Below are 27567 nucleotides of genomic sequence, written 5' to 3'. Positions count from 1 at the left end.
GCTTCCCCCACAATGTGAATACTGCATGCCAGCCCTGTCTTGCCATTTCACAGATAATGGATTATGAATAGAAAGGTACAAAAATGCATGGATCAGAGATTCATAATGGTTTCCATAGTAGGAAAAATTAGTTAAAAACTGGAAATTTTCAGCTTAGGAAAGATATGAACTAGTGACATATAAAACTGTGCTTGATGTAAAGAACATTTTGAACTATTCTTCACTTAAAAATGAGAATTATGAGCCAAATGAATGAACCGGTATCAGACCTGAACTTCAGAAATACCTTTTCATGCAAGGAAGAAATTATTTAAGGAATTTAGGAGGTTAGGATGTTGTGGAAGCAAAAAGTATATATATATTCAAAAAATGATTAAACAAACTCATGGTATTTATTAATTAATTTTAACCTTCTGAGGAGTCCCCAAATCAGTAGCTGTTGGAAGATGGAAAAATGCATACAGGAAAAGTTCTTAGTCTGGTGTTACTCCCTTTCACTGTTCCTTGCATTGAAAAAAATAACCCTGCCATAGGCAAAACTAAGTAAATTTCAGCCATACTTAAAATTATTTGAATTACATGCAGAATTATTATCATCTGAAACTTCCCCAAACTCATATCAAAACTAGCAAGTCTATTACTTTTTTTTTTTTTTTAGGGGGGGGGAGGGTCAGGGGACGAATACAAATGAATAAAATGCTTTTTCACAAAAATCTTCACTCTGCTATATATCTTTAGGTTAGAATGAAACTTAAAATTGTGTTTATTTTTATTCATTTGAAAAGCAACTTAAAAGAACCCTTAATCACCACAAAACATCAAGTATCCCAGGCAGACCATCTAGATTTTATGGAGGACTGGAGACAGTATAGTCTAGAAAAGCTATAAAGTTTCCCAAATAGGACACTGTAAAGCACACAGGCACAGCTAATCTGTTCACTTCACACCATGGCTTCAACCTCAGGCTTCACATCAAAATAACAACATTACCCAGTCCATCAGCTTCTAGTGAAAGACATCAGATTAGCATCTCCTGTTGGAACTGTTTCAGTCTGTATAAATTACTAATAAATTACTACTTGTTTTAGCTGGGATGTAAAATTTAATTTTCCATGGTCCTAACTACATGTTTTAGCTGTTCAAATATGTGGTCCTTCTATCTACTAAAACCTACAGTTAATTATTTATACAATATAGAAGTACTCTAACAATACAGTGATACTATATGCAAAAAAACAAAAACACAAACAAACAAAAAACAACAGGGCATATTACTTCATTTGTAGGCTTCTCCTAAATGAGCTATGGCCTTGATCCTGCAGAATGGTTCTGAGGGAGAGTTTCTATATTCTCACAAATGCTGTAAGAATGCATGCTCACATAAGCTATAGCTACACAAAAGTTCAAAGAAAACATCAGCATTCTCTGTAAAGGACAGAATCATGAACAGATTGGGTGGTAGGGCATAGAAAGAGAAGTACGTTTTCATAATATTACTTTTTTTGCCTCTAAAACTGTCGTTTCTTTAGATCAGATTTTTTTTATTATGTACTTAAAAAAATCAAAAATATAAAACCAAATATTAAATCAGGAACATATCTGCATGGCATTCTTCATAAAAAAAAAAAAAAAGAAAAAAAAGCACTGCTTAGAAGTCCAAATAACTTTTTTTTTCTCCCTTTCAATAGTTTTCCCTTTTTCTACCCTTGGTTTTCTTGCAAGCAGCCAACTTTTAAAGGCAAAAGTGGATTGAATTAACAATTCAACACTCCATTGTATTCTATCTAAATTGTGCAATAGCAAAGGCTGTAGATAGCCTTTTCAAAATTAGATCCAGGTATAAAGGTTAAAGTAGCCAACAGAAAGGAAAAAGCTGTAAAATAATACAGAAAGTTGTTTGCTGCATCAGTAGACACCTTACAGGAATACTGCACTGAAAACTGGGAATTCTAATTTCAGTTCCCAACTGTTTACATTTAAAAAGGAAGGGTGGTATATTTTATGCAGTACTTACCAAAAACTTGAAGGAATGTCTGTCTTTTATCATTTCCTGCTTTGTTTTTAGCATTACAGATATAAGGACCTGCATCAATATTTTTTATATCTCTTATTGTTAGTTCTGTATTGCTTCCTCTCAACATATATTTTTCAGTTTCTTCAATAAGTTTGCCATTCCTATAAATCAAACAAACAAACAAAAAGATGTATAAAAGAACTAGTAGGTTCCAAAGTCTGAAGCAATGTGCTATGGTGCTATGGGAGCATCAAACAGGTTAAAATAATATTTGAGAAAGTGTTATTATGCTATCTTCAGAAATGCATTAAGTCATGCAGCATACATTGGTAGTACGTATAGAAGGGGGCTAATTTCAGAACTATGAAAATTGTTCTGCTGGGTTACAACATTGGTGTTTTTTTGTTGTTGTTTTGTTGTTGTTGTTGTTTTGCTTTTATAAGAATGTGAGCATCCTAGACAAAAGCAATGCATTCTGGACTGCATTTTGATGTTCACAATTTTATTGTCAGGTTCTAAAATATATGTGTATTAAATATACTATATCTTTATACTTAAATTTTCATGATCAACTTAATGGTAGAAAAAATGCTTGTGAATAGAATCATAATATATGGCTTGCACTCAAGGAAGGATAGAAAGAAATCAGTTTAAAAATACATACTTTTTATGAGAAACTTTTTGGAATATACTATTGCAGTTCATACTTGTAACAATGTACCGATTTATAAAAATTGTTTTATATTGCTTACACATAGAGCCTATTGGCCTATAAAGAACTCTTCCAAGTTATTTCCTTTCAGATGTTGTTGGCTACCCACAATTTAGTAAGCAGATGTATGTCCAGACATTGTAATGAATTCTGAACAGATGGTATAGAAATAATAAAACCTGTGAATAATTCTGAGGGCTGATCAAGGCTTGACCAGTCCATCTGAGTACCTTGGCATACACATAGTTATCATAACAGCTGCTTCTAAAAGGAAGCAATCCTACTTTTTTTTTGGTTTCTTCTCATGCTGCCTTGTTTGCTTTAGTCTTCTTTTGACCTTTCTTTCTGTTGAATCATTAAGAGCCTGTTCACAAAAGCACCTACATAAAGTCTGCCTGATTTTCATAAGCATCGATAAACCTGCTGGCAATGCCAAGTTCTTGAAAAAGTGTTTGTCAAATGAAACCAATGTATACGTCTAGTTTTTGAACAGTTTTATTTCAAGATTTGAGCAATAATGATGTTCACTTTTTTTCTACTCACAGAATGCCAATAGCTATATGTATTTCATATTTTCTGAAATATTACCCTCCCTAAAGTGAAAACACTACTGCCTTCCTCCCACCCCTCCTTTGGAAATATTAATCTCTGTTAATAGGATTCCCTAACATTTATTCAGCTTGCATTTTAGTAACATTTTTGTAAGTAACTCTGTTCCACTTATCAGTCCATTTCAATACATTATGGTGATTCTTATTCATCTTCTTTTCAAAGTAAATCACAGAAAATGCTTAGCAGAACAAAAAAGGTCTAATTTTCCACCTAGGTGTTTTCAAAAAAAATGCAGTGATTTCTGTAGGAGACAAAAGTCTATATTCAAGGTCAAACATAGTTTCCTAGTGCCTTTTCTCTTAAAAACCACCTGTATCTGTGACCATCTCTAAACAGAAATGAGATTATGAGGATTACCCGGGACCATCTGAACAGGAAAGATTCAGACTGATGCTGATATAGGCAAACAAGAAAACATGAATAGTACATTGAAAGAGGATTATTTATTTTGTCAGATAGTTCTAAGCCCTGTCAGTAAAGATAAGGGGGTCAGATCCACCTAAACTCTACTACTGCAAATTACCTCCACAAATGTAAATAATTATTGTGTTTTAAGTAGGACTGTTCACGTGAGTAAGGATCATCAGTTCAGGACTTGTAAATTTGGATCTTTATATTTCAGTTCTGGCTAATTTAATTGCTTTGGTGTATCGTTTCTCTGAAGGTTATGCTATAAAGTAATGTAATATCAGTTAAGTGGTAAAAGATTTAGATTCTATTAGTTCATGAAATATTAACAAAGTACATTTCCTTATTAAATAGAGTGAAACTTAAATTTTGATGAGCTTTCTTCTCTACTAGGTATCTCAAATTCAGTGCCTAGTATGTGAACTAAGGCATTTTTGAGGATCACTGACACATTAGCTCAGATACCTCCACTCTAAACTTACAGAATCTTAAAATTTGTCAATATGTGGAAACAGAAAGGGTAAGACAAATAGTTAAGCTCTACCACATTAGGTATTGTTTTAAGAGATTTCAAAGTTTGAAACTATAGTTCTGACCAGCATCCTGCTTACAGTCAGTGCAGAGGAATATATAAGCCATGTCAATTGTACTGGCATTTGATTTTCAAGCCACTTTTCATGTTTGAGCTGAATTTGAGTTTGAGCTGAATTTGACCTTCTGTTAAATCAGTTCATTGGAAACCAGACAGAAAGCAAGAGGAAAAAGAATAACAAGATTTTCTTTTTGAATTGACTAAAATACCAGTGAACTGTAAGGATGTCACACAATGACATCCAAATTATGCATGCCTTGTTAAAGAAACTTCACTAGAGCCAATGAGAGATTTCTATATGTCAGGGCATATTTTAAAAAGTAATAAAGATACAAGAGCATTCAATTGTGTGTAATGTTGAATGCTCTTATGTAATGTTGTTGGTCAATCTTGATGAACCATCTGAACAGGTATGGAGGTATTTTCTACATAGTATAATGAAAATCCACCAATAGAACGGAGTAGAACTTATCCCACCCTTTTTATCAATGGAACTTTTCCTCAGCTCTCCAGAATACTCTTTGAAGGGTTTTAAAAGGGAAAAAATATGTATTTGCTATTCACTGTATTTAGTCCATTTTGGAGTTAGTTCCTAACAACAGGAACATCCATGTGTCTATTTCATCTAGTTCTCTACTAATATAATAAATATAATAAATATAATAAATATAATATAATATGACACGATATATGATACAATATCTAATCTAATCTAATCTAATAATATGATATATGTTTGCATCTCTCTGTACTTTTGTCCTTAGTGTAGCTATGTATTCATATAACAGATTTGCATTAAGTCACATCTTGCAACCGCATGCCCATTTTACAAATGGATTACCTGAGACATGTTAAATGTCTGAAATTGGAAAAAAAAAACACAGCACAGTTGGGAATAAAGCAGAATATTATTCCCATAACTTGCTGTAACCAAAAGTTATAAGTCTTCCCAACTTCCCAAGTCAAAATCAAGACTTAATTCCATTTGCTTATTAGAAAAACCACCAACACGCTTTCATAAAGCTGATATTAATATCAGCTTACATCCAACATCTAAAGTACACTAAACAGCATGAAATTGGGAATATAATACCTTGGCCATTAATTCTGAGAAACAGATTCACATGGGTTCTCAATGGATGAAATGCATACTAGTTATTATTCGATAAATTAGTTAAAACAGTTAAAATAGCAGTGTTTTCTACATTTTTATTAAGAAAGAAAAAAAAAATATATTATCTTGATCTAGTTTCCCTTTGCTCAGTCTAATTTCCAAAGAAAAAGAATCTGAAATAATCTAGAAAACTAGGGTCTTTATCTGGAAAGATCTGCGAGGTAGGTCCAAGGACAAGGAGAATATCCCAACAGATCCTGCCAAGAATTTACAACCTAATCAGAGAAAATATAAATAAGAGTAATAATAATAATAGTAATAAGAGTAGTAATAATAATAAACAGGGAAAGGAAGCACATAAGCCATTGCTGCTCATGTTGGCTTCTGAAATAAGTACGGAACAAAAGTTCCTCATTAAAGATCCAGTATACAGTTGATGATACACTAGTTGATGAAGTTTTTGTAAAATCTGTATGAAAGATGATTAATGAATGGTGTAAAACGGTTGCCTCAGTGACAGGCAAGACAAAGGAAAATTAAAAAGGTAGTCTCTGATCAGCAGAGACAAGTGTCTCTCCAAGACACAGAGTTAGCCTGTATACGTAGTGTAATATTTATAAAGTATTGAAAAAACACATCTGTAAACAGAGATATCCATGAACTGTGTAAATTTATATATATTTTTTATAATGATATAAAACGTCAATGTTGGCTTGTCTTACAAGGCCACGTTAAGGAATTAACTGTGCTCTATTTTTTTACATCTATCATTGAAGTTGTAAAAAAAAAAAAAAAAAAGTAAAGCATTGTAAATTGTAAAAAAAGAGAACAACTTAGTTCTGCATTTGTCTTATGATGTGTTAGGATAAAGGTGTCTGTCACAGGAAGATAATATTTAAAATTAATAACATTGTTCGAAGATTCCAAAGGAAATTAATAAGTGATGTCCATTTTGAAAATGCAGTGACATTTTAATTTCACCTGAAATCATATGTGAATGCAAATTATTTGGGTCCAAAATAGAAATGTGCACTGATGTGAGGAGTTTGAGATATTTTATATAAATATATTTATATAAATATTTTTGTTAAAATTAAAAGAATAAAAAGTGTGTGGATATTTATGTTTTTACAACTGTTATATGGTAAACATTCCCAATGTTCATTTCATTGACATAATCAAAAACACATGAACTTTAAACTTACTTTTAAAAGCAGTTCCATATTTCACAGAATCACAGAATCACAGAATTTCTAGGTTGGAAGAGACCTCAAGATCATTGAGTCCAATTTCAAAACATATTAGATTTTAAAAACTGCAATAGAATTTCTGTGAGTTCATTCACTTATTAATGTTGATTCTAGCTTTAGAAGTTAACAGTAGAAATGGACAGTATATACTTTTAAAATTCAGTAAAGTAATTAAGGTTGCCCAGCTTACTTAATGGAGTGTGACAAAAAATCATAACACCATAAAACAACGTGCTCTCATGTGCAGATCTCTACTGAACTTACCTATACCAACTTATTTCTGGTGGAGGCGATCCAGTGGCTCTGCAGAACAAAGTTATTGCCTCTCCTCGATCCGCAGTGGCATTAAAGGATTTCTGTGGCAGAGTAATTGCAGGGGGAACTGAAAAATAAAACATTATGTCCAAGTAATGGAAAATAGAAGATTCTGTATGATTCTGGAGAAATTTAAAGCATAGGCTCCTTTGTTAATTTTGGAATGCATAGTTACACTTATGGATCAAGTTACAATATGGATCAGTTCTCGGTATTTCTCTGTTTTTCTTAAACACATTTTATTTTTTTTTTTTTAATCAGGACATTTATAACTTTTTTTTTTTTTTTTTTTTGTACAACAATAAACTCAAAAGTCTTGTTCAATAGTTGTTCAATTTTCTTACAGACCATTTTAAAGTGACTGAAGTCATACTTAGTATGCATAAGATACAGTAGAGTTATGACTGGTGTAATTTAAGTATCTCAAATGAAAATCTCCCTTGTTTCTTTCTTTCATTCAACTCTATAGCAGACATACAGTTGACGTACTGATGTCAGACAGTGCTTTTAAAACTGGTGTCAATATATAGCAGTATCGATTAAGCATATTTAGTTCTTTCTAATGAACACCTGCAAAGTTCTTGGGCAGGGGTATCAACAGCTTAAAAAAGTGACATGATAAAACCCAATAGATACCATCTGTTTTCAGAAATTACAACCTGTCTTGGTAATTGTGTCCTGAGAACCACATACTTTGTCTGTTATTGATAGGATAGTCATTAATAAAATTAAAACTGTTTGGAGAGAACCTCTGCCCAAGAGAAAAATAGCAATAATATTTAAAGCAGATCGACTCTAAGGTCTGTTTATTATTAATATATTTAATATCTCTGTTTATATGATAATTTTTAGACAGTTGTCCCTAATCTGTTTCCATTAACTGTCAAGAAAAACAAGCAAAAAAAAAAAAAACAAAAAAAACCCCTCAGATTGAAGGAAAATATATGGAAAAGAAAGAATGTCAGGGGAAGTAAGAGGAAGAAGATTCACAAAATACAGCTCTCAATAACTATATAATATAAAATATAATATAAATATATATATTATATTTATATATTTATATAAATATTTATTATATTATATATATAATATATATAATATAGCTAGCAAGAACACCTTATCATCAGAGTAGCTCAGAGCTATCCCTTTTTCGACTTAACTTTCAGTAAAGAACAGAAGGCAACCCCAATGAATTGCTTATGGCATACCATTTCACTTTCACAAGTTTTTTCTCACGAACTGTTGAGAATTAACTTCTGTTGTGTTAAACAGTACAAAATATTTAGCTTTAGTATTCTCAGAAGCCCTTTCAGTTTCTGAACATCTGATACACAGAATTATTAAAAGCAGTCTACCAGATTCGTCAACAATAAGTAAATGTTATGTACTTCTGACTTTTCCATGGGGTGCTGAAATTTAAGTGTTTCACAGATCAATTATTTTCTATCTGAATTTGCATGGGCCACTACTCAGCATATAAAAACCCTTCTGTTGTGTGACTTAGTCATCTTACATTTTTAAGTATCACTTAGACAACATTTCATACATTTTAGCTGGTTTGCAGTGCATTCTAATGTCTAGACCTGAAAATAGAGTTAGTGACGTGAATCAATTCTTTGTCACCAGTAGCAGGTTCTTCACTACTCACAACTAAGAACTACAGGACTATGACTCAATTCATCCCATTATTTAAGTGTTTCAGTCTTCTCAGAGACACTATGATGACAATTACATGAAATATTTTTCTTATAGGTCCTTCTGGGAAGTGAGATCTGTTTATCTTGTTTCTGTATTTTTATGTACATAGGATCGAATTAAAAATATGAACCTAAAAGAAGGAAAGACAAATGGGTATGGATACAATAAGAAACATACTGGAAAGTGTCACGCATATCTAACTTATAGCAAAATGTTTAAATCCAGTCACATTTAAGTTCAATTCGTTTATATTTTTTTCCTTTTTTTTTTTTTTCTTTTTCACCAAAGAGTACTATAATTTTTGTTTCTTTCTGATTAATATAAAAGCCATTATTTCTATTAATCTAAAAGGCATTTCGGGCCAGGTTTACTACATTCAGTTTTACCTAGGAAAAGCTATTTATTCCTATAAATTAAGCAGAAAAATAGCTCTTAATTGGTACCACTCTAACTAAGCAACAATATTAGAACCTCTCAGCTGGAAACCTCTTCTTCTCACAGCACTATGGACTGAAGTCTAGATGTAAGTGAAAGTTGGCATTCTTGTCTTGAGCAGTTACAAATGTAAGCAAAAACAGATTTGTGGATATAATCCACCAATAAAAAATGTGAAGTGGGATTGGAGTTTGAAAACCAATGTTTTAGGTTTAACACAAATTCTCTTTCAGCTCAATGGCATATATCGCAAAGAAAGGTGTTCAAAATGTAGCTATATACATAAATATCAACAGCAGAAAATCTCATGCAGAATTTTAAATACTATTTTAAATACTGTTGGAACTGTTGGAATATACTCAGCAGTCAAGGCAACGCAGCACCCAATGCACAGAGATGAAAGCAAGTTACTGAGGGGACTTCACAATGCACTGGGCCCGTACTGTGATATTCTATCACAACACAATGGACAATCACCCATTTGCTTGTCACTTTTTGCATACTTCCTACCTAAAGAGTTTTGATTCCAATACTGCTGCTTGACTACACAGATTAAATGATATGTGTGCCAGAAGCTGCTGCTTCTCATGAAATTAACTGATAATTTAGTTTACATAATGACTTCTGTAAACCGAGGTTTGCAGAGGCTTGAGGTTGTCAAGGACAAAGCATTTAGAACTCAGAAGCTAATGGAATTAGTTTCACTAAAACGCTGATATTAAACAGAACATGTAGATAAAAAAATGCCCTTTATGAACTGTGTTCATATCTACTTTTCAACAAGCCAACCGTGAATTTAAGAGAGTGGTTGAACTAAATACTCTGTTTTGTCTTCATCCTTTCATATTCCTTAGTAGATATTTATAATAAACTAATAAAAAGTTTAATGCCACTTATAAATCATATTTTAGTCTTCATAAAAAAATGTTAAAAATCTAGAAGTAATACTGCTTATCTAAATAAAATGTATTCATGATTTTTGGGATGGTTCAAATAAAAGAAATTAATAAAATATTCCCAATGCAGTAAAGCTGAATTTCTATGAAAAATCAGTGTTTCTTAACAAGAAATAATAAAACACTGAAAAATATAGTGAACTGAATTACTACGCAACGTAATTTGAAACTCGAGTCTTGTAGTGATTGCCAGTGTTCTTTGAATGATTAAAAATAGTAATAGGGCTTTTGCATGTTTATATACTCTGACATTATGAAATGCAATGAATTCTACTTATACAGTAGAATAGGTTTTTTTAATAGTAAGCAATTACTTTTATAGGAAAACAATACTAAACAGACATGAGAACTATATTAGCAAATTAATATTAATTAGGTTTTTTAGAAGCTGATATGTTCTAAAATTGAGGCTATGATAATCAAGAAAAGCAAGATGATCTTTAATGTCCCTTCCAACCCAAGACATCGTGTGATTCTATGATTCTACTTCTTACCATTCACAATAACAATTATGTCCCGGAAGTCAATTTCTCCTCTGGCTTCCACTCTTCCTTCACATCGGTATACTCCTTCATCACTTTTGTTGATGTTAAGAATTTGGAGATTATTGTTTGCTAATACTGCAAATCGATCTAGAAAGGCATGTAAAAGATAAAGTGTTATTAGCAAATCTAGACAACTATAGGAACACTAATTTAAACGGGAAAATGAGAAATTTTAAATTCTCTAAACACACAGAATGCTCATGACAAAGCATTTATCAATTTAAAAGTAAAACGTAAGCTGAGAAAGTAGCTTTTTATCCACCCCAAAATATACTGCCATTTCTTAAAAATCAATCAGGATTTTCAATCCATAACCTCTTACTTACATCTGATGACCCTTCAAAGAAAGTTAAATTTATAAATTATTAAAAAAATAATAGTGTAATATTCATGAACACCTATATAAAACAAGATTAAAGAAATAGAAAAAAAAAAAAAGATAAATTCAATAAGTAAGAAAATGTATCTTTCCTCTGTATCTCGATTAACCAATGTTCTTATGCCTATTTTATGGCACTATGGATTTCTCAACTTGCTTGCTCTCCTTCCCCCTTGTTCCTTTGTCATCTCCTATAACTCAGTCCAAGGTCCATCTTGCTATAGTCTAAGACTTCCTAGACAAACGTCTAACACTTCATTCTTCAAGGCAAGAAACCATTTCACCTTCTGCAAAGTCCAGTATAAACTGCAATTCAACATATTTCTTGAGTAGCTTAACTCCATTGTAAAACCAGATTCAGAACAAGCATTTATACGTTTTCCTGCACACAAATCAGCAAAATTATAATCTGCAAGAGTAAACTGTTCTAACTTTCCTTTCAGTCTGAACTAGTGTACTGAGTTTATGTGGTGAGGTGTTGGCAGCTGGGGGTTTCAGGGCGCCTCTGAGGTGGTGCCGGGGCTGCCCCATGCCAGACACAGCCAGCTCCAATGGCCCCACTACAGGGCACCACGATGGTGGTGCCGCAGAAGTCTGGGTAAGGAAGGGGAAAATGCTGCACGGCAGTGAAGAGCGAGGGAATAAACAAAAAGATATTTGAAAATTAGCCCTGCAGACACCAATGTGAGAGAAGAAGCATGAAGTGGAGCTGCTCCAGTTGCTGGAGCAAATATTAAGGGGCATGGCAAGTGGGATTCCGTATGTTCTTTTCATGTCTCATAACAAGAGATGGAAGAATTGGCTCCTGACAGGTAGGGTGAACCTGGGCTCTGGTTTGTAAATTTTACTGTGTTCCTAGGGTATGTGCCCACAATATCTAAGAAAAAGTTTAGGCACAACTTTTCATTCTAAGACTGAGACACAACTAAAGATCTCTTGAAGAAAAAATCAAAACTTCTGGTGAAATTTGCATGTCAGTTTACACAAGTATATTTAGCATTTCTACATTGGCTATGTAGAGTAATGGAACCACTTCTACTCTGTAAGTAGAACTCTGTGCAAACTATTGACTTTGAGTGGGAACCTTAAAGCACCCCTTTCGTTCTTCTTCTCAGAGATTGCACTACACTGCAGTAGCAAAACCAAATTGCAAAATCCTACCCCATGTGATTTTGTGGGTCAGTATAGTTCCTTTGAATTCTGTCCCTTATGGTCTTTTAGAATAAGAGAAAATTCCACTGGGGCACTGGAATAGAAGGTTTTGTTTAATGTTTTCTAGTACAGTGATCCTATATGGCTTTTTTTTGGCCAGGAATAACTTGCAGTACCCTATATTGTAACTAGAAGGATTTTTTTTAAATGTAAATTCTCATAGTTGAGAATGGAGCAGATAAGGTGGGAACATACAGAAACCAATTCAGAATGGTGAGAGACTATTCTCAGTCATCTATAGGCCTCCTACGCAGGAAAAATCTTCAAATTTTCACTACCGATTCTGTGAACTAGCCTTCTGGGAGAAGGCAGTCTTCTGTTCAAATGGAACATAAAAATACAGATAGTAGTAACTGTCAAGATTTGGAAAACCAAAGTAATCAAAAGTCTGTACTGCAAAAATCCTACTAATTGTAACACAATGGAAGAATGGTCAAAATGTAGGAGAAATTTCACAAAATATAGAACATTATTTCATGTCTTCCTATTACGCAAGTTCTAGAATGTTTAAAATAGAGGCTGCTTTCAAGTGTCCCTAAAATAAACCGTGGAATGTACAAGAGAGTTTGAATATTAAATTGTTCAGTAATTTAGGTTACTATGAAATAAAACCCCAAAAGAATAATTATATTTTTTCAATAGGCACCATTTGTAATATAGTAAAAAAAAAAAGTTGACGTTACTTAAATTATGTGAAGAGGCTACAGGTACCAGTCCTTCTCTGGAGATTGTGAAGCTGGAAATAAAATATGTAACTGTCTTTTTAATTCACTAGGCATGGAGAAATTTTCTTAACTGCAAGACATTAGGAATACTCTTTTTCAACCTTCGTTATAAAATAATATAGACATTGCCAAAACTCAAAGTACACGATGTCCTATTTTTACATGATTTAAACCTCTCTTCCTCCCAGGAATGACTGGGATCTCATTTAGGTACTGGTCTAGGTCAAAACATGAGGAAAATTTAAATTAAAATTGGTTTCTGTCATTCTACTTCTTCACATTGAAGCACTGCACAAAAAAAAAAAAAAAGGTTGAAGAGACAATTTCACATGTGGAATTTAAAAACTCGAAGTTTTCAAAATGTATGGTTTTGAAAAAAGAAATGAAATGTTTTATTTCCTTTGCTATTCGTACAGCAGACGGATTTATTAGAAAAGCAAATAAAATGGTAATAATAACAAAACTTTCAGAGAGATCTTTGGGGCAATTTTACTTTTCTGAGCTGTGTCCATGAAAACTATTTCCTGTTAAATTGCCAAACCTTGCTTTGTTTTCTTATTTTTCAAAATCTTCTAAGTCTCACCTACATTCATTTTTTTAATTATTTAGATCAAAATGTCAACCCTTTTTCTAAGGGTAGAAGTTTATTTTGTCTTAGTCTTTGTACCTAGATGACAGAAGGAATGACAGACATATTAAATGAGAAGAATTTTGATCAAAACTTTCTTTCATAGTGGACGGGAGTGCAACACTGAGTCCAGAAACATAAAACAAGCTAACAAGCTTTTTTATTTTTTTCTTTATTTTCTCCAGCAACTGTCTCACAGTTGTTTATATGTTTTCATAAAAAACAAATATAACTTTTATTGGATGCCATACTTGGTTGTCATTCATAATTTAGGTATATTACATTCATTTTCATTTTGAAATTAAAATAGTATTTAATTTTTAAAGGATAAGAATTTTAAGTGCACACACTACAACCTTGAGTTTCAGTACATACGGAGATCAAGACGGAAGAGAAGGTGGATAAAATGGTTCATCAACATTAATTTCATTTCCAGAAAATGCAGATCGTCTTCTTTTCCATAATGACAAAAACAACTTTAATGAGACAGTGTAGAGAAATGCTGTCATTGCTTTTGAGGTGGCAAAGCACATCAATTTATTTGCCTAATTAACTGCCTCTCTACAAACTTATGAACTTGCATGTAGATCCAGTTACACCTAACTTTATCAGTCTAGCTGCTAGGAATCTAGCCTGAACAAATCACATATATCTGCTGTAGTTTGTAACTTAATATGTTAGACACTGGAACAGGCTGCCCAGGGAAGTGGTGGAATCACCATCCCTGGAAGTCTTTAAAAGACGTTTAGATGTAGAGCTTAGTGATATGGTTTAGTGGGGACTGTTAGCGTTAGATCAGAGGTTGGACTCGATGATCTTGAGGTCTCTTCCAACCTAGAAATTCTGTGATTCTGTGATTAAACGTGGCTTACACTTATACAAGTGAATGCTCACAATAGTGCAACAAGCCTACCCACCTAGAAGACTCAGCTAATGTGCAAGTATACCAAGTGTATGCAGTTTGCTCAGTAAACTGTACACTCTGAGGAAGCGTCATAGCTTTGCTAGCACAGAGAAGTTCACCTGTGTACATGCACGACAGCCCAGGTAGAGTTCCTGCAGAAGAGTTCCAAACAATCTTTTGGACATCTGGGCCTTCATGTTACATCTAGACAAAATTGTTGATTGGAAAAAAATGACATATGAAGGAAATTATTGTGTATGGAGTCTCTATAGATCACAGCAACTGGTTAAATCCTACTGATACTGGACTAATTAAAATCCACCCTCCATCACGATGTGATTAATCTTTTACAACAACTTAATATTAATTAGAACGTATAACTTAAAGAGTTACCAAAATACTAACTGTCAGCAAGAGCTGCGACTTCCTCATTCCGATACAACCAGCTGACAATGGGAGCAGGTGAACTAGTAACACGGCAAACAACTTCTGCATCTTCTCCCTGCCTAAACTCTTGTGGAGAGATTATGTCTCGAAAAGTGAGCTTTTCTGAAAAGGAAGAAAACCAAATACAGTTATCATCTTCCAGTTCACTTAGCATTGAAATTAAATACGATATCAAATGAGATAAAGCTGTCTATTAACCTTCTCATTATGAGTAATACAGAATTATTTCCATAATATAATCTTCTCAGATAAGACTCAAAATTGTCTTGGACACAGAACTTTCACTCTGTCTGTAGGAATGATTTTACAGTCATTTGGCATTATGAAAACTTTGTTTTATTTATATAAATGAGGCATGTTTCATAAATATATTTTTCATTACTGTTGATTTTTCAGAGCCCAGTTTTGAAACTCTAGTTTTGTAGATGTCTATACATTCAAGTTAATAGTACTTTTTACTCTCTTGTGTGTTTTATTCCTCACAATCTTATTATTGAATGAGAAATTCACGTTTTCATTCCACCAAAATATCCATTGAAACCACTTGGAAAAGTCTTATTTAAAGGTGGAACTTAAGCCTCACTAATTGGGAAAGCTATCAGCTGAGCAAAACATAAAAACTTAAAAGCCCACGGGAAATTATACGGAAAAACTTTCTATAATTATCACAAGTATCATAATTATCATTTGTAGATTTTTTGAGGAAGTAACAAGATTTTTTTAGGCCTGATAGAATTATTATTTCTGCTCCAAATAATCAAAAGATGATATTAATTTTATTAACGGATTGAATAAGTTCAATACTCAGTTCAACAATAAGTTCTAATAATTCTATTCAAATTCAGTGAAAGAACTTCAACTTGGCATTAAACCATGTCCTCATACAAGATCTAAGGCAGAAACCAATTGCCAAAAATTTCTGCAAGAATTTCTTGCACATAGAAGAGACAAACTGACAGGTTCTCTATGATCAAACATTGCCAGTTCCATTCAAGAGGATGCTTTGGAGTCAGAGAATGCACCTCCCACCTCTGCCTTTTTGTATTTATACGAGTGCAGGCTCAAATAATCCATATGGTTCCCACAGCAGAGGGAGCATGCTTTTGTTATATTCATGTCCTGTATTCTTTCATAAAGTATTTGTGTAAAATGTTTGAAGTATTTGATCATAATTACATCAGAAGAATTCTGACAAACATAAATGAGTACTATACCAGATCCTAGTAATACAGAATATTCTGCTTTTCCCTTACAATACATCACAAATACAAATAATGAAACTTTCAGGTGTCAGTTCCCATAAACCTTTACATTTCTTGTGTGGGTCTTTGGGCTTGTCTAACCTCAGAATTATTAAAATTACCACATGCAAACACTTCAAAAGATTTCAACTATGCTCAGCAGTCTGCTAATGGAGTGACTGGCAGCTTTAAGCATACAAATGAATTCCACAAAACTTGCAATCCTTTGAACTGTCAGCTTTCAAGCCATCATGTAATTGCTTGTAACTGCTATCATCATTCTAATGGTTGTTTTATCAATAGCTTTTTTTTTTTTTTAAAATCGTATGCCTTTTGTTATCTGAGTTATCTGTATCTTTCAGAAGCAGTGCTTTATGATTCCACTTTGTATTTTCTGTCTCGTTGCAATTCCTTAACGCTCAGTACAACCACAAACATATTTTTTTATGAATATTAAAGTACTACTCTCCAATGAAATTAGAGAAGAATAGCTGAAAGGATGTTGGCATATGTCTTGTGCTTTCACCCACCTGATCTATAGAATATAGTATACTGCAAAGGTATTGAACTGTATGGAAAAAAAGCAAACAAATAAACTCTCAAAGAATCTCTAGCCATAGAAGAATGTATTTATGTTTCAAATATACTCTTCAATTAGTTGTTAGCAATTGAAATGCATTTTGTTTGCTTACCATATTAAGCTTCAATGCTTTATGATTCCACCACAGATTTCACCATAAGACCAAGAATATGAGAAGACTGACAAAAATAACTAATTCAATCTAAACTTCACTTTTTTATTGACATGCATTGCACTGCTTACACTTTTATTTACATATTTGATATATTTTATATATATTTGTACTTAAAATTAGGTTGATAAAATACATCTTTCCTCTTTTCCATTAGGGGCATACACCCCTCTGAGATGATATTTTAAGATACAAAGGAGAAGTAATCAACAATATTACAAAGTTTAGTTCATAGTATCTGTGAACTAAACTACAGGAGATGCAATTGTTTGGCATATGCAGTTCAGAGTCTGGGATGATATTTTGATAGGCTTTACTTTCTCAATAGCAGTGGCTTTCAAAACATGTTCTTTCCTTTGTTATTTGATATTATTTTACTTACGATAAATTTCCAAAACAACAGTAGCTTCTTGAGTTTGTCCTTTAGCATCTGTTGCTTGACACCGATATATACCAGCATCTTCTATATTTGCATTATAAATGGTTAGACGTGATCGAACACCTTCTTTCTGAACAACCACTCTTTGACTGGAAACAATCTTCTCTCCTTGTGGATTGTACCAATCTATGGTGTCAGGCTCACCAATGGCTACAAACAAAAATAAGAATAAAAATTAAAATAATAGAAGTTCAAATAGACATTAAGCAATGCATATGCCTACCCAGTGTACAGACATCTATGACACCTCTCTGACATCTATTTGAATTGTGAAAAGGAATTGTGAGAAAGTCTGTAGAAAGATAAGCAAGGTTAAACAGAGGCAAATGTGTAATTGTTGGGACAGGATAATTAGTAGCTCAAGAATTCAAGAGGAAAAAATAAACACAGAAATCTATAAAATCTTAAAGGAACAGAACAGGCTGGCCAGAAGTCACTTCAGCTTGTCATTGTAAACAGGCTATGTATCATTTTCAATCTACGATGGCAAATCAGAAACGTCAAAGATTCATTTCAGGCAGCTGCAAAAGCAAACCCTTCCCTTCATGACTTAATTCTGTCCCTCAAGAAAAGACTCTTTAGGGCAGAGAGGGTCCTAAGCTTAGCCTAGTAGATTATTAAATCCTTAGTTTAGACAAGTAAAAATATTTTAATTAAACAAGCATCCTAGTAGATATAAATTATCTATATCAATATAGACAAATTTCAGACTGAGTGAGTGATATGTTTTTTTTGGAATCTGAAATCAATAGTCTCTACAAGATCTTCTATTTATCACAATTCTCACAAGTCAATATGAATATACAGAACAATGCACATTTAAGTTAATATTGTGAATTAATAAATTCACTTTCAAATCATGCAAAACATTGATAATCTAACAACAAAAAATGTGAATACATACCTGTGCATGTGAAGAATTTGGATTCACCCACACTGAGCTCTACTTTGCTAAGTGAAATTGTAACTTGAAGTAGAGCTGAAAAATATAAAGTATGTTGTAAACACATTGTAATACATTGCCATTTATAAATTTAAAGTATATATTTTTATATTTGGTATTTTCTCATTCTACAACATATACTATATATTAAATCTCAGCATTTTATCTTCTAAACTACAGTATACATGTAGTTTAACTTGTATATTAAGATGTGGTGAAAACAATCAAAATAAGAAAAAATGTTATACAAAGGATAACAATTTCACATCCTAAAACTGAGGAAAAGGAAAAAAAATAATAAAACAGGAAAGAAATTCAAACAAATATAGAACTAAAACTCAATTAGAAGAAGGTGACTGGAACACTCAGCACGGACTGACCAAGAGTAAACCATGCCTGACTATAGGATAAAATGATTAGTTTTGTGGATGAGAGAAGAAGAGTGGGTGGTGATTACCCTGACTTTACCAAGGCTTTTGACATTGCCTCCCACAATATTCTTGTATTTACGTGTATTGGGAATAAGCAGCAAGGTTTAGATAGCAGAGAATGGCTGCCAAGGTGATATCTGTGGGAGTAGGTCAGGGGTTGCACTGTGCAGAACACAGTTAGTTCCAGATGGTTTCACAGTAGACACATCACAGGATGCAGCTGAGACAGCCAAGAGTTTTTGGCATCCCTTTGAAAATGTATTTAAGAAAGAGCAGAGACAAGACAGAAGAAGAAAAGGAAGGCCAGAGCAGTAGGAGGTAATCCACAGGAGAGCTGGGAACACTCTTGAAGGGGCCCAAGCATAAGCTCATGCCAGAACAGGTATACTCCCCAAGGGACTGTAGCCTGTGGATAACCCACAACAGAACGGAAGAAATGAGTTAGGCAGAAGGAGAAATAGAAGAAAAGTATGAGAAAGAAGGAACGCCAGAAAGAAATCTCCTGCACCACCTATCACCTCGCTGAAGGGACTGAGTTTAACCTGTGTCTATGGTGGTAAGAAGGGGAGTAGAGACTAGGAACAGAGAAGGAGAGGTATCTGGAGCTTGGGAGAGCAGGGAGGACAGATGTCTTCCATAAGTGTTTAAATACTTGCCTTCTTTGTTCCCCAGTACCTGAATAAGTAATTAAATGTTATGTTAATTATGTAAATTATGTTAAATTTCCCATCTGGAGACTGTTTTGCCCACAACAGTAATCAGTGAGTGATTTCCCTGTTGTTACCTTGACCCATGAGTTTTCTCACTCCCGTTTTTCACCCTCGTCTAGGGATGGGGGTGAGTGAGCAAGTGACAGTATGGGTGTTTGGCTGCCAGCCAAGGCCAACCCCCACATCAAGTTAGGGCATTACAGTCTGGATGTACAGACAACTAGGCTGGTAAAAATCTAGTTGGATAGCTGGGCTTAGAGGACAGTGGAGGTCATACTCTACCTGGAGGCCAGTAACGAGTGGGGTCACATGGGATTCTGTCCTGGAATCTGTCCTAACTAATACCTTTATCAATAATCTGGATGAGGTCACTGACCTAGAGACTGGAAGAATGCATCAACAGGAACGTCATAATATTCAGCAAGGATAGTTGCTAAATTCTGCATCTGGGAGGGAATAACCAGTTGGGAATAATGCAAACTGAGGACAGGTGTGGTAGACAAGAGTGCTGAAGCAGCAGCAAGAAGTCAACAGCCTCCTAGGCTAATTAAAAGGATGATGATTGGTTGTAGATCAAGGAGATCAATTGCTACCTCTGCTTGGCACTACCTAGGACACATGCAAAATACTACATCCAGACAACCCCCATCCCAACCTCAGAACAAGAAATATATTGACAGACTTCACTGGAGTGAAGTTAGGGGAGGGCCTACAAAGTGGGCAGGCATAACTGGGCACTAGGTGAATAAGGAGAGGCTAGTGGAGCTGGGCTTGTTCAAGCTGAAGAAGAGACTGCTACAGGAGGACTAAAGAGCCATCTACTCTTATCCATGGAAAAATAAAGATGGAGCCAGAGTCTTCACAGTGTTGTATGGCAGATGGATGAAAGACAGTTGACAAGTTGAAACAAAATAGGCTCAGGCTGGGTATAAGCAAAAACTTTTTCATGATGCAGTGGAGTAGGTTGCCCAGAAAGATTACGCAATATCTATTCTTGCAGTTTTCAAGAGCTCAACAGATGAAACCTTGAACAATCTAGTCTTTGACCCTGGTATGAGCAGGAGATTGGACTAAAGACCTACTGAAGTACCTTCTAACCTGAATTATCCTATGGTCCTGCTTACCCGACTTACCCAACAAAGATAGTATTACGGGTGAATTTTTATTTACCCAACTTACCCAACACAGAGAGTATTATGGGTGAATTTTTATTTTTATTTTAGATGAAAAATAACTACGCAGTCTTCAGTAATAATAATTCAAACCTTGTTGTTATCCTAAATATCTGTAACTCTTCAACAACCATAATCTTACAAAATTGGAAAGTACATGTTCATGAACCAAAGACGTGGATGAAGAGGGTCATGTTATTTTCATGCTCTAATCAAGACAGAAAAAGTTAAACAGAAAAAAAAAAAAGTTTAGAGAAGAAAACTTACTGTCTAAATCTTAGGTCAGTATTATAAATAGTAAAAAACTATGATGCATCTGAGGTTAAAAAAAAGTAGTGTTTCAAGAATCTGGGATTTGGAGTATTGAAATACAGTGATTATGGTCTATTGGTGGTTGAATTATAGGGGAAATATTTTACTTTTCTGAAAACCACAACATAAACTACTGTGAACATTAATGACTTCAGTGTATATTGAATATCCCGAGCTCACTAGATTCCTTTTCTAGATTTCTAGATTTCTATCCTGAGCTTCACTAGATTCCTTTTTGTAATTGGCACAAATGTCCATTAGAACAAACTTCTCTGGAGGTATGGAGTATTAATCATCATTGATTCAATATGCCAAAATTTCCCTGTGAATATGTTACAACTTCAAACCTGCTAGAAAGACAATGATTCTATTCTGTTGATACTAAAAATTAAAGATGAGCACAGAAAAAAAATATTGTCTAAGTAGTGTTGCATATATATTAATGTGGAAATTACTACAATTAAAAGTATCATGAAATTGATTTGCTATTAACTGACTTACTTGCATATAATCAGCCTAGACAAGCAAGAACTAGGCCAGATTTGAACATGTCAAAAACAGAAACAAAAAAAGCAAAGAAAACTGTAATATCAGATGTTAAACTATGTAAACACATAGATGAAGTGAAAAGTGTCAGGTAGAATATAACAAACTGTGATAAGAGGTGAAAAGAAGTTAGAAGATACTTTTCCTTCATTAATCAGATATATATCTGAGACTGAAAGAAGGTTTTGGTAAAGGGCTGAACTCCGTTTAAAATTCTTAGCATAAGTGCAATTACAAACTCTGTGAAAACATGCTAGCTACCTTTCTGAAACCCAAAGAAAACCATGTTTTCTACATATGGTACTTTAATATTTACAAAATAGAAAAATGTAAGACCATCTGTCCAATTTTTTCACTCATCCTTTTACTAGCTCTGGTTTGTGTAAATATAAAAATATTGCTTTATGCAAACTGGAATGAAAAATATTGCCCCAGTGATCTGCTTATTAGTTAGTCAGGCAAATAGTATAGTCCTTGGCTAGGAGAAGGTTCACTCATCATTTAAATTGAGTATGATGTGTAGTTACAAGTCAAATATTGCACAGAAACTACATATCCAGAACATTTTACATTACTTCCAAATGTACTTCAAAAACTACATAGATGCATTAGGTTATTATAAGCTCTGATGAAGATAGTATGTAATGTACGTACTATTCAAATTACTGTGTACACTAGAAGCTAATGAATTAATGTACAAAGGGGTATTTTGTACCAGACTGGTTTGAAGATCTTTGAATACACAAGTGAAGCCTTTTTTTTATCAGGTCAGTGAAGCTGTTCCAAGAATTCAAGTCAGAAGAGACTGTGTCTAGCTATGTTAAAACAAGCTCAGAAATGAATAGTGGCTTCTGGCTAAAACTGACAAAACACTGCCTCTTTCCATGTTTCCTAGGATATTACTGAACTAGCAGGAAAAAAAAAAAAGGCAATGAAAGGCAAAAAGGCAATGTATTACTAGAAGATCCCTTCAGGTGGTGAAGCATACTACTATACTACTACTGTAGTATCTGCTGTTCCGGGATAAAGTCAAGTCAGTCAGGCCTTCACTTAATCTTCAGTACACATGGAATTTTATAGCAAAATAAAGCACTGTTACATTAGGTGATATAAGCAATCCCTTCTCTTTGATTCATATTCACTATAAAAGAATTATTATCTTTGCTAAGAGGAGCCTGTCAAATTATTTCTTAATGGGTTTAAAAATCACTTAGGAAGATAACTAAGAATAGTAACAAGAGGTCCATTTGTTCTGTTAAATATGGAGATGGATGACTCTATTCATAAGACATAGTATTGAGAAGACTCTAATTTCAGACCCATTTGCACTAGTATACTTCACATTTCAGAACTACCATCACAAACCTTTCATAGCTCTGTCTATACAGGTGAATACCTAATACAACAGAAGTGAGCTGTCATCAGAGAACGTAGAAAAAGTGTCAATCCCATATGCACTGCTATTGCCACTTACCAATACATTAAAACACATAAAATGAACATTATAGACATGTATATATAAAGCATATACATATATATATATGTATATATAATATATAACATATGAAAAAGGAAAATGAGGTTGTATTTGAATAAAACCTGAAAAATGCTGGGTAGAGCTGTGCTCCAATTTGTAAATCCGTCATTGGACTTCCTGATAATTCCAGTTCTTAAAACCCAGAAATTCCCCCAAACCTGAAAAGCTTCCTCATCAGTCACTTCTGTGTTAAAGTATGACAGGAGACAGACAGGAACAAAAACAAAAACGAACAAACCAATATATAAAATCTATCAACGAAAAAAATCAAACAAAAACAAATGAAAGAACCACCACATATTCTGCCCTAGTTTCTGTTAAGTACGTTTGCTACAACATGGTTGAATGGTTTTATGCTAGATCAATAGATATGAACAATTTTTAGAATTTACTTTAGAAGAATGAGATGGCAACTTTAGTGTGAAGGGGTCTTTCTAAACCTGTTGGGCTGCAGACCCACTGAAAGATAGAACCAGTAAAAAAGAAAGGACGCATCTATGAAAACAAAACAAGGCATTGCTTGGGATCCAGCTGGAACCAAGGAGAGGAGTGATGGCTAGAGCAGCTAATTCAGATGGCTGTGCCTTCTTAAAGAATATAGATGACTGCAAGGTGCAGCTGAGAGGAAGATTGTAAAGAGTAAATCTGTTTAGCATGAGTTCTCTGACAATAATTATAACTTAGTATGCTGATATGCTTTGACTTCAAGAAGAAAGCAAACTTACTTACATGATGTGGTTTTGCTTTCAGTAAATGATTACAGTATTATTTAATATTGAATATACTTAGAAGACTTGTCTTCCTTATTCTGGAGCATGAAGAAATTATGAAGTTTTAATTGGTGTCCAATTCTTCCCGAGAATAACCATTCACCCTGTTAATTTTATTTCCCTTTGTTATACAGACTTCTGAAGACATTCTTCTTGAATGCACTGGATCACCAAACAGGGTGCTTTTTTTCGTTTGTTTGTTTTGTTTTGTTTGAAATACTTTACCCCCGTGGGGACCCTGAGCCTAATTGAGGAAATGGAAATGGTTAAATGTAAATTAAATTTGTTAATTATTAACAGTTCAAGGGCATTTTGCATTTAGGACAAATGCACTTTTAGGTTCTTCTTCTCTCTCTCTCTCTTTTTTTTTTTTTTTTTTTTCCTTAAGTGAATCAGTTAACTTATTTCAAGTAACAATTCAGCAAAGTCAGAACTATAAAAATGTTATACAATCTATAGAGTTACAGTTTGGTAAGAGAAAGTCCAATTCAAGCCGTTCCTGTGAGTAATCAAATGATAGGAACCACACACCTCTGCCCTAAAGAATTCCACTAAAACAAGAGCTCAAAATAGAGCTGAACTAAAAACTCTGTTAAACTGTTTGTACTTCAAAGACCAAATAGCCCCAAAAGAAATAATTTTCAGAGATATCTTAAGTCATCTAAGATATTTTCCTATAAACTATAAAGATGACTCCAGCACTCTAAATCTCGGAAGAAGGAAGGACGCAGTCAGATGTCATGCAAAAAGTGACCATTAAAGTTAATAGTCATTAAAATTGTCATAATTAAACAACAAACCTAAATTAAAATGATAGAAAAAATGGGGTTTCATCACACACTATCAGAACTTGCTTGTAAAGTCTGTGAGGCTTATGGTGCTTTAAGTATCCAATATATTTGTAATCCTTTGGGAGTAACTAATGCTCAAGTGATTGGGTGGGACAGGGCCACAGTGAAAATCTATACCAAATAGCCTAGCCTACTCAAACTTAATTTACTCAACATTTTATCATTTAAAGATATTACTGGATTTCTCCCCCCCTCTTTTAGCAGGTAAATAAACTACACAAAGTTTTCTATTCAGGCACAATTCTAACATCTTATACGCACTGAAACATCTTATACGCACTGAAACAACATTGTCGGCTGAATATGAGCCAGCAGTGTGCTCGGGTAGCCAAGAAGGCCAACGGCATCCTGGCTTGTATCAGGAACAGCGTGACCAGCAGGGCTAGGGAGGTGATCGTCCCCCTGTACTCAGCTCTGGTGAGGCCGCACCTCGAGTACTGTGTTCAGTTTTGGGCCCCTCGCTACAAGAAGGACATGGAGGTGCTTGAGCGGGTGCAGAGAAGGGCGACGAAGCTGGTGAGGGGCCTGGAGAACAAGTCCTACGAGGAGCGGCTGAGGGAGCTGGGCTTGTTCAGCCTGGAGAAGAGGAGGCTCAGGGGTGACCTTATCGCTCTTTTTAGGTACCTCAAGGGAGGCTGTAGCGAGGTGGGGGTTGGCCTGTTCTCCCACGTGCCTGGTGACAGGACGAGGGGGAATGGGCTTAAGTTGAGCCGGGGGAGTTTTAGGTTAGATGTTAGGAAGAACTTCTTCACTGAAAGGGTTGTGAGGCACTGGAACAGGCTGCCCAGGGAAGTGGTGGAGTCACCATCCCTGGAAGTCTTCAAAAGATGTTTAGATGTAGAGCTTAGGGATATGGTTTAGTGGAGGGCTGTTAGCGTTAGGTTGGAGGTTGGACTCGATGACCTTGAGGTCTCTTCCAACCTAGAAAATTCTGTGATTCTGTGATCATATTCTTTATATATATATTAATTTATGATTGAAGATATACTAATTGGGCTAATGATAACATGTCTTGAATGCTTCCTGGAATTTCTTTTGTAGAAATGCCTGAAAGTTAAGCTGCATCTACAACCCCAATAAACAAAAATGTGATCTCCATGGAGAGAGCTAGTTTTTAGCTTTGTGATGGGTGGAATACCACTAAATGATTAAGCATCACTTCTCCAGGGTATGACAGTACTAAGAGATATTCGTTACATTTTTAATTGCTTGACATCAAGTTTCACGATTAATTAGGTAGTTCAGAATAACTGAACTTTCCATTTCATCACATTAGCATTAATTTGGATTTGTCAGTGGGAAATGGAATCCTGATATAAAGTCCTAACATTTTATTTGAATTATTATGGATTCCTAGTTGAATTTCTGTCTTGTAGAACAGAGTGTTTTATTTTTAGGTACACAAAAAAGTCTTTGTGTCATCCTGAATTCATTTTCTACATCTGCTAAAGTGTCATTTTCCCAGATGAGAAGAGCTAGAAGTCACATGAAGTTCAGACTGCCTTCTGGGGCATAACAGATGTTATAGGGGTGAAATGCATGATGCAAGAGAACTAACACAATCCAGTTCTGTGCAACAAAGTCACAACTACTGAAGGATATTCAGAAAAGGAATTATGAGAAACCTCTGTTGAATAGTCTTTTCTATGACACTTGCAACAGAATCAGTAAAATAGATGAGCTATTAATATCTGAGCAGAAAGAGTATACAACTGTAAAATAGGACATTCCTTAAAATAAGTCTGCTTGTTACAACTTTATCACAGAATTTATCTCAACCAGAAATCACTCACTACTGCTACCCTGAACTCTGGCAAAATGTAGTTTAAAGTAAAGACATAAATATGAATGCTGTGAGTTTTATTGGGATATATGTTGTCTGGAATCACACATCAAGATCTCTGTAGGTATTTAGGAATGCTGGAAGTTAGATTCTGTAACAGCTTTCCAGATAGGCAGATATTGGGAGTTTGGCTCCGTCAAAATTTAAGAGAAGAGATACTGATTTAAATATAGACTTACAAGACCAACCCTATTCAGATATTTTAAAGACACTTTAATCAATATTTAATCAATATTTACATTTTATAATCATGGCTCAGAAGCTTATCACAGAAAATCAAGATTAGAAGGCATCCAAATAAGAAAAAATAATTTAACTTTATTCACTTACAGTATATTTCAGGCAAGAAAGATTTTCTGTAAATAAAAGGCATGAACTTTGGAGAATGTTAGCTATAAAATGGGTTCTCTCAGGCATGACATTGCATGATGCAGACATTTATTTCTATATAAGTTATTCCAGCTAAATTTGGTAGATCTCATCTATTCAATAGAAAATCTTCTTATCATCAACAGAAAAAATAGGGAAGTTTAAAATACGCTGTTTAACAGAGTATTAAGGATATTTTAACTGTGGGGAAACATAATGAGGGATCTTTATTATATGTAGATCTTACACATAAATAAGTAATACAGATATGTGGAAAAAAGACCATCAAAGGATGATCACACTCATCAAAAGTAAAATCCATCTTAACAAAATCTTGTCAGTCAGAAAATGTTTCTATTTGGTAAGACTAAATGCAAAGAAAAACTAGTTTAAAAGCTTATGAGTTTGAAAGAAACATGTTTCTCAAACTCAAAGTGCTGTAGTCAATCAAGACAGGATCTTCTAAAACCCAGATGTACTTCAATAAAGTTAAAACTGAAGAATTAGGGTCTTTATGTTCAAAGTCAGTAACAGCAATCTAAAATATTTTTAGTCTAATCTAAAATGGAATTAAACATAAAATTTTCAAAACTTAAAAAAATATGGAAAAACAGAGTGATGACAAGCATACTACAAAACCTTAAAAAATGCTGTTCTCGAGGAAGAGAAAACACCGATGATACAGTTAGGAGTATTCAGTTGCAT

General features: G+C 34.1%; 1 protein-coding gene across 1 annotated transcript in view; it reads right to left on the bottom strand.

Moving 5' to 3' along the window:
• NCAM2 (neural cell adhesion molecule 2) overlaps window positions 1-27567 on the bottom strand; it is a gene marked incomplete at its 3' end in the record, with an annotated part of 282431 nt that overhangs the window by 117177 nt on the left and 137687 nt on the right. The window contains exons 3-8 of the mRNA XM_084305716.1: window positions 18283-18357; window positions 17322-17528; window positions 14905-15048; window positions 10601-10738; window positions 6967-7084; window positions 2015-2175 (exon numbers count right to left, since the gene is read on the bottom strand). Of these exons, the coding sequence (XP_084161842.1) occupies window positions 2015-2175; window positions 6967-7084; window positions 10601-10738; window positions 14905-15048; window positions 17322-17528; window positions 18283-18357 (843 nt within the window). The remainder of the gene's footprint in view (window positions 1-2014; window positions 2176-6966; window positions 7085-10600; window positions 10739-14904; window positions 15049-17321; window positions 17529-18282; window positions 18358-27567) is intronic.

This window comes from Netta rufina (genome assembly GCF_964035555.1).
Source record: "Netta rufina genome assembly, chromosome: 1".
NCBI classification, from domain to species: domain Eukaryota; kingdom Metazoa; phylum Chordata; class Aves; order Anseriformes; family Anatidae; genus Netta; species Netta rufina.
This window is presented reverse-complemented; position numbering and strand designations above follow the sequence as displayed.